Source organism: Labrus bergylta, chromosome 1, assembly GCF_963930695.1.
Source record: "Labrus bergylta chromosome 1, fLabBer1.1, whole genome shotgun sequence".
Taxonomy (NCBI): domain Eukaryota; kingdom Metazoa; phylum Chordata; class Actinopteri; order Labriformes; family Labridae; genus Labrus; species Labrus bergylta.
The window spans coordinates 23,547,017-23,555,525 of record NC_089195.1 but is presented as its reverse complement, the minus strand read 5'-3'; the positions used below and the strand labels follow the sequence as shown (position 1 = coordinate 23,555,525).

Genomic DNA, 8,509 nt, shown 5'->3' with positions numbered 1-8,509 from the left:
GTGATTAAAGTAAAAAACTTAGAACCTCAGTGTACATTACTTTATGGACTGTTATTTCTAAGGACTAAACTGTCAGTGTAACAATAACACACAGTCCTTAAAGTTCTCAAAATAACAACAACTTTATACCTGATGATGCTGATTGTGTGAGACGGAGCAGAACAAACAAGCAAATTCACATCAAGCGGATGTTGTTTAGTCAACATCAACATATTATGTCAGTTCTTCGCATTCCTGTACTTCCATTCTGTCCCTGTCATTCTCCTTTTGTTTTTATCCCTCCCTCTCTTTGTTTGCACACAGGTGAGCTGTCACTCCCCTTACTCTCAGCACCCTACAATTAAACCATGTGACCTCCCCCCCCTTCTACTTCTCAAACAGTCACACACTTAAATGCCCTTTCGCACACCTCGAAATTGCCTTTTTAACACACTTGAACAAACACATCCAGAAACAAGTGTCTGTTTTGACGGAGTGTAGGTTTCTGATGACAAGATGCGGCTAATATGACCTTAATGCAATATTGTAGAACTGTTGGTGGAAGAAAATGATTGAAATTAGGCCAAGGGCCTTTGTGATGATGGCGCATTTCATTACACTCTCCTTTGTTCTTCACCAGGACAGGTAAGAATCACTTTATGATCTTTTTTTTTTTTTACATGGAGAAATGTTTTTCATTAACTCCACGTCTGTGTGTTAATCTTACTCATATAGACAGCTGGTTAGCTCTTCCAGTACAGCGTGAGCATGTAAAATGAACCCACTTGGCCTGTGTCTAATCATTTTTAATAGCCTCGTGTTACAGTGTGGGTGTGAGGAGATTTTACAGCGGGTACAAATGAAGCTTTGTCAGTGGTTCTGTAGGCCATATAGTTTATTGGAGCTTTGTTTATGACAGCAGATTTTAATGAGGGAAAAAATTAGAATTCAAGTGTTTTCTGCTGAATGCATGGTAATGAGAAAGGTGTTTCATGAGTAGTTACAGTGTACGGCTGTAGTGATTAGTGTGCTCAAAATATCTCACAACAAACTGTTTTATTACTATATTCTTCATATTCATGTAAGACTGCGGATGAAGCATTTGGGCACCCGTAATATAAATATCAGTTCAAATATAAGTTGGCTTAACATTAGTATTTGATTATTAAGATATGAAGATCTGAACGAGCGAAAAGACAAACATTTCAAAAGACATGAAACAATTCAAAAGTCTCACCAGAGGCACAAAAGTCCTAAATGAGCATAATTGCTTGTGTTTTACGTGATTAATATTTGGAGAAATGTTTGGTTTTGGGCTAATTAAGCTATTCAGGGTGTAGACTTGGCCTAAAATGACTTCAGAATGACAATTAAGTGCACTGCAAATACTATATAATACCCTCAAACTGTGTCCATGGTGTCTTTCCTATCTTCTGACAGCCCCAGAATGCAAAGCATCCCGCTGTGGATTTAAAAATTACAGTTGTGTGACTATAGATATGTTAAAGAACTATGGGGCTGATGAAAGACATAACCATTCTTGTGTATGTGTATTAGATTAAATACCGTGTTTTACATCATCTGTAGTCTTAATGTTGATCTTTGACCTGTGATCATTTGCTTCTTTCTAGCACAAGAGACATTTAAAGTAATTTGATAGCGCTGTAGACTTCTGTGAATACTGTTTCCTTTTGACTTTATCATTTTAAAATACCATTGATCTCACATAAAAAAATGTGAATGCTGCTGACTTCAAACTTTATTTAAAGTTAATCTATTTGGCTTGCTTTATAGTTATACTTATATTCATATGTATCCCCCTGTGTGTGCAGTCTGTGTTGAAATTGAAGCCCTTAAGGCTTGATGATGCTTAATGGTCTGTTAACCTTTTGTCCTGCCTTGCAGGTCAGTGGTGGAAATGTTTAAGCACTCAAGGGGTCGCACACAGCCAGGACTCTGCAGCTTTGGTCAAACAACTTCCTGTTGTTTGGGATGGAGGAATGTTAACGGCATTTGTCAGCGTAAGTCATTCTGCAGTTTAGTGACGGCACAACTACAGTGACATATTACAAACAGTTCAAAGGTTATCAGTTCGCCGTCCCAGCAAAACAACAAATAGTAGGGGAGTTTTGAATCTTGTCTTTCTGGTTCTGTTTTCCTCACATATTACAGTGTTCTATCATACCATACATATATTAAAGCTTTGGAGTTAAAATAAAATATTCATAGTGTATTTTAGAAAAAGTTTTAGGAGCTTAAACTCACCTATGCATTCAGATATCTTATCAGCACTAATTTTCACTAAACCACATTTATCAATGGCTGTAAATGAGATTTAACCACCATTCTACTTTTTTGTTACTTTAAAGAGTAAAAATTGCAACCTTTCCCAGTGCCAGTGCATTAAATGACTTAAGTCCAAAAGGTTTCATTTCAATAAAAACAAACCCAAAGAGAGTTGTCATTCAACTCTGTTACCCAAATCTCTGCAGAGCATTTAAGCCTCCTTCAGCTCATTGGTTTGTTTTTTCATAAGCCAACAACTTCATTGTTTTTGTTCACTATAACGCACCCATCAACATTGCTTCAAACCAGCAATTAGCTGGTGAAAGTTAGCAACTAGCACATAAATACATTATAGTGTTTAAAAGCTAAAGAATCAAATATTTTATTTGAGAGTTGGAGGAAAGTGAATATAACATTTGCTAGAAGTCATGAAACAGAACTATTTGAATTAATTTGATCTGCTGGACTTGTAATTAGGAAACTCTTTGCTTCCACAGTAACCATATCAACAAAATATAACACGATACTCATCAACATATTGTTATTAGCACTTTTAAGAAAATGATGGATCGTATTCTATATATAAGTGTACAGACGTTTGAGATATCCGCATGATTTGGTTTGTATTGTGTTTACACTCTTTCACAGCGGTGTGCAATAAGTCATGTGTTAACGGCGAATGTGTGGGGCCAGACAAGTGTTTATGCTCCAAGGGGTATAAAGGACCTCAGTGTGATGAAGGTAGAGTATAATTCCTAAATGCATTGTCTGTTACAATTTCTTACCCATTGCCCGTGTTCCCCAGCATCATTTACTGTAATGATTTCTATCTGCTGCTTGAATTATGTTTCACATTGACTCCAGATGTGAATGAGTGCGGTTTCCTGGAGAGACCGTGTACCCAGCGCTGCATGAATACACACGGTAGCTATCGCTGTTACTGTGAACCTGGATACACACTCAATGCAGATGGATGCACCTGCACCAGTGAGTCATTTTAATTTTAACCAGAAAATCAAAGGTTACAGTCTACCACCTGAAACCCATTTGAAGAAAACCAGTAAACTGACTGATGATATTTTTGTTCGTTGGATCATTTCTGCAAAAGAAGCAAAAGTCCAGTTTTTTTTTTTATTGAATGGATAGTGAAAGGTTTGTGAAAAAAAGGATTATATAAATGGATAAACCGAAAAAAAAAAGAAAATTTCTTCAATGATGTTGGTGAACATTTTCTTAACATTTTCTCTTAAATCACTGAATTGTAACCATGGCATAATAGAGCGGAAAAAAAGTCAAGGATTTTGTTCTTGAAAATTGTAATGAATATAGCTTTCATAATCGTTAGAATCATTCATTATTTGTGGATTTTGGCGCTCCTTGTGGCAACAACAATAAAAAGAAAGACTTTGAATCATGACAAAGTCAAACGTTGTTTTTGTTTGTTTTTTGCCAGAAAGGCGTTCAAAGGGGTACTTGGCAGTCTGACATGACTAAAATGAGGTTTCCATTTGTAGTCAGAGTTTATCAGAGACAGTACATGTGTGCTGTGTGCTAATATGACTGTGTTGGAATGACAGTCTGTGTGTGGGTTTACTTGTTTATGTATCTTTTTGAGAACCTATACATTTTTTTAACCCTCCGGGTCCAACACTATCTCGGAAAGTGAAGAGACTTTGTTGGATCTAGCTTCCTCAGAGAGTCTGTTTAAGAGGTTAAGACTTAATTTAGTGGTTTAAGTCAGAAAAAGGTTTAGGTTAGTATATGATCTTAGGGTTAACAATGTATTTGTGATTGTGGGCTGGGGATTGCTTTTTTTTTTAACGAGGCACCTCACATGAACTGAAAAACAGGTATGTGTGTGTTCTCCTAGCTGTGATCCAGTGGCCCAGTTCTTTGACCGATCCTCAGCCAGTGTTTCCCTGTCTGTCTTCCAGGAGAGGCCGCATGTTTCTCCCTGCGCTGCCAGTTTGGTTGCCAGATGGAGAGAGGGGAAGAAGTGCGCTGTCTCTGTCCCCCAGGCCTCCACCTGGCTGCTGACAACAAAACCTGTGAAGGTAATGCTGCCTCAGAGACGAAACACAGCTCATCACTATGTTGAATTACCAAAGAAAGGGTAGATTTAATGCTTTTCCTGTTTTTCTAAGCACAACATTATGTCAGACTGAATAATAAAGACAGTGAAAAATGGTAGTTCAGGCACTTAAAATGTATTTAACAAGTGAATAGCCTTCATTATATCGTATTTTGTTGTGTACTATCCTTTATAAGACTCAAGTTTGGCTTTTTGGCAGTAACGGTCTTGGATTTTTGGAAGCAAAAACCTGGAGTTAAATTTGGAAATGTTATGATTGTATGCCACTATGCCAATTGACAGGATGCCTTCGAGACATGTCACTTCCAAATGAGCAGGGAATATTCTGGTAGAAGAAACAGTGGTTGAAAATTCAAAATTCTTTACCTTTTTTTATTAACTTAATGTTTTTCTCCTGCAATTTCCTGTGGAGAAAATAAACTGACATTTTTATCAGTCATTGCTTGCTGCTTCTATTACCTCAGCTTGCATTGGATCAATGATCATACAAGTCCACATCATTTATTTTTGGTTTCATTTATACCATAGGTGAAGCACACAGCTTCCCAAGTCAGCTTACTGCACTAAAGTCAACACCAGCACCTCTTCACTTGGTCTTTCCACCCGAGAGGGAAAAGGCCTTTAATTACCTGAAGTAGAGGAACACATACCCTGGACTCTCTCCTCAGTGTCCCACCGCTTTACGACTGAAGTCGCCTCAATAGCTCTGCAGCAGACTTCTTCTGTCCTGTAATGAACAAGCCTCCAACGGGTTTTCTCATGGCCATTAACACATTTTCACACAGGGGTTAAGTGTTTTGATGGGAAAGATTTGATGCCCAATAGCAAAATTAAAGCTTCTGTGCCACTGATGCAAAACTATGATTACAGTTGGGTTAGCACATGCAATGCACTGTACTGGAGCATTTTCTGAAGTCAATCTTTACTGTTTATTTATTCTTAGTAGGATTATAAGGTCATTTCTGTCATATTTATTGTATGAATTGTGTTGCCAATTTTGAACAATCTCTCAAAGCAACGTAAAAAAGATCTTAGGAGACTAAAAACTTGGAAAGGGATGTAGGTTAGTGGGTCAATTATAATCTTGCAACTATTGTCATTCACATATGATAAAAACAAATACTAAAACGTAATTTGAGTGTCATTCTTTGAAAATGCAGCCAGACTACACCATGATGAAGTATGTCATTTTGTACACCTGAAGTCAAAGATTGTGCTTTGGGGTCGTTCCTTGTTTTGAAGAGAATACCACCTTTCAAAGCCTCAGTACAAAGATGTGGTTACAAGGTCAAAGTACTCATTTGTACCATTTTCTTAAGGTAATTATTGTTTTGAACAAAGACAAGAAACATCTAAGCACCTTGTCCTTACAAGTTAAGGTTTGTGTGTATGTACGTGTTTGTGTTTGTGTGTTTGCTTCAGAAGGTGATGGTGAGCTTGAAAATGTGACCAAAAAGTTTGTCCGACTGACAAACGTGTTGCTGGTGATTGACCATTGTTTGTTTTGTGTTGCAGATGTGAACGAGTGCCACCATGATGCTAATGTGTGTCCGCCTCGGAAGACATGCAAGAACACTTTCGGCAGCTTTGTGTGTGTGTGTCAGGATGGTTTTGTGATTGGGACGCTCCAGGGCTCGCTGCAATGTCGAGGTGTGTTCTCTATTTCTTACCAAACAAAGTTAGTCAAACAACTCACTTCATATGCAATAAATCTTTATTTTGGTTTAACAGATGGTCACATGTTGCTCATAAAAATATTTAACTAAGGTTAATGTGCAATTATGCCCATGAGTGGAAAGGTATTTTTGAGGTTTTCTCACGGGCAAACTGTTCTCAAAGGGGAATAAATATTTGCACCTTTTTATTTGTTAGGGATACATTTCAATTTGAATAATGTCTGAATTGTAGCCGTTTTATACTGATACTATAATGAAAATGGCTGTTGCAGCATGTTGGTCCTTGTCACCCGCCATAGTTTTGACACAATTTGGCAGTAAATTGAAAACATGCAGAGAGAGTAAAGGGGATATATTGTGCAACAGCAGTCCCCCGACCAAAATCCTGCCAAAGATGTTAAAACGCAGTCTTGTGCATCTTAGACCACCAGGCCACAGGGACGCACATGTATGACATTTTTGAAACCCCTCTCAGATCTGTTCCATGTCCAATCCTGGAAATGGAAAAAAAAAAAAAAAAACGGATCACAGTGCAGCTCCACATGTTCTCCTCATCTGTGCTAATTGGCAGAGAGAGGGATCATGTGAAGATGTGCTTTGGCAGCAGAGGATTCAGAGACCATGTTTATTTGATGAGCAGTCATAGCTCACCCACTCAGCTGTGGGCTCACCCACAAGCTGTTTTTGTTTTCATCCATGTGATGAGCATTGCAAATATCTCTGTCGAGCAGGTTTCAAACACGGAGTCCTCAAAACCTTCTGTACCGAGCTATGAAGCAGCCTTGCTCTCGTAAAAAAAAAGTGATTCAATATTTGCTGTCATTTAAAACATTTCAAACTTCTCTCTCCTCAGATAAGGATGAATGTTTAACAGGGTCTCACCGGTGCAGCCGTCACGCTCAGTGTGTCAACACAGATGGTTCCTACACCTGTCAGTGTTTGGAGGACTACTTCGGCAACGGACGCACCTGCTGGCCCAAGAGAGCCCCACAGTCCAAGTTTGACATGTACTTCAACTACAAACTCTCCAAAAGGACCAAGACCATACAACCTCCATCTTAAGGCTGCCTTTTCCAGCCCACATCATCAGAGGGTTACTTCCCATGTGTTCAGGTTAAAAATGTGTTTAACAGAGGTGAAAACGTTTTCATACTGAAAAGTCAGGTACTTGTCCCAGTTATGCTAAATGTTTCCCTTTCTGTTTAAGGCTAATCTTTCTCCTCCAAGCCAACAAAGTCAAAACCTGCAGTACCCCCCCCCCCCCCCCCCCCCCCCGCTTGCACCTGTTTGATGTCTTTTGAAGGAACCCTTCATTTAACAAACACACCGAGCAACAAGCAACAGGACCACACTCTGTACTTTGCTCATGTGCTCCAGCCTAAATGGACTGTGATGACAGAAGAGTTTTTTTTTTTCTTTGCGCTGGCATCACCGCTGTCACAGAAACACCAGCCCTGTTGTTGCATGTGGAATATCCAACAGAATGCCATAAGGTTGCAGTTTTCTAAATGAAAAAGCTGCTTTTTTGGTGGAACTAAATTTGTTAATAAAAGGCTGACCTCTGCTGGAAAGATAAGGGAAAAGGCTATATCAATAAAAAGGAGAGGATATTTATGTAGAATTGAAAGTCAACTATGACTGTAAAGGGTTATTATGACTCTATTTTCAAACTGAACTCTATTAAATGGGGGAAATAACCTGTAGCCAGTGTCAAGGCTTTTAAACTTTTTTCTAAAACACAGACTGATGTTTTATCTCCTGCCCTCTTCCTCTGTTATGCCACAGGGAATGTTTTCAGACCTACTAAGTCACACGCAGGGCAGACTACCACACAGCAAGAGAGCACAGACAGGTCAGACCAACCAAATACCAAGAATCTTTGTCTGTCAGCAGCTGTCTGGAAACCTCTTCCTGAGTTCCGAGAGCAGAAAAGTGGAAATTGAAGTTTGTTTTTTTGATGTTTTCCTCGGGGTCAATTTCAGGTTTCCTTCCGAATGATTAAGTTTGTGACCCCGGGAGACAAGGGATTGCAGTCGTTTGAGATAATAACTGTAATGATGGGAGACGGTGGTAGGGGGCACTATGTGTGGTATGGTGTCAGGGCCTCAGTTGTAGTCCAGGAGGCTTTGAGGTGCTGAGAGAGTCGGTCTTGCAGTGAGAACAAGCAGCTGCTGCCTGCTGAAGGGCCCTGCCACTGACCCTATTCATCCCAGCAGCAGGTGTCACATCAAGTCCCCGCCTCATCCTCACGCACACACATTCACACATGTGCTCTACACACACCCCATGTGCAAAATCGCATTGCCTCGTGCACGTTGACGCACACACTCGTACAGATGAGTGTGTGTGTGTGTGTGTGTGTGTGTGTGTGTGTGTGTGTGTGACTGAGGGGGGACCTGGAACTACTTACAGAGAACAAAGAGGGAAATCAGGAAAAAATGCAGCCTCTTCGAATAAATCTCACCACAATGCCGAG

General features: G+C 39.6%; 1 protein-coding gene across 1 annotated transcript; it reads left to right on the top strand.

Moving 5' to 3' along the window:
• The first annotated feature begins 418 nt into the window (after positions 1 to 418).
• On the top strand, positions 419 to 7,276 carry si:ch211-194g2.4 (nephronectin). The gene is made up of 7 exons (XM_065956080.1): positions 419 to 624; positions 1,885 to 2,000; positions 2,914 to 3,006; positions 3,130 to 3,252; positions 4,200 to 4,319; positions 5,873 to 6,007; positions 6,887 to 7,276. Exons 1-7 carry the CDS (start codon positions 548 to 550, stop codon positions 7,093 to 7,095), a joined length of 873 nt encoding a protein of 290 aa, XP_065812152.1. The 5' UTR covers positions 419 to 547; the 3' UTR covers positions 7,096 to 7,276.
• The last annotated feature ends 1,233 nt before the right edge of the window (positions 7,277 to 8,509 follow it).

Coding starts and splice junctions, on each gene's coding strand:
- si:ch211-194g2.4 (XM_065956080.1), top strand. CDS start 548: ATGATTGAAATTAGGCCAAGGGCCTTTGTGATGATGGCGCATTTCATT. Junction 4,320..5,872: donor TGACAACAAAACCTGTGAAG/GTAATGCTGCCT, acceptor TTTGTGTTGCAG/ATGTGAACGAGTGCCACCAT. Junction 6,008..6,886: donor GGGCTCGCTGCAATGTCGAG/GTGTGTTCTCTA, acceptor CTCTCTCCTCAG/ATAAGGATGAATGTTTAACA.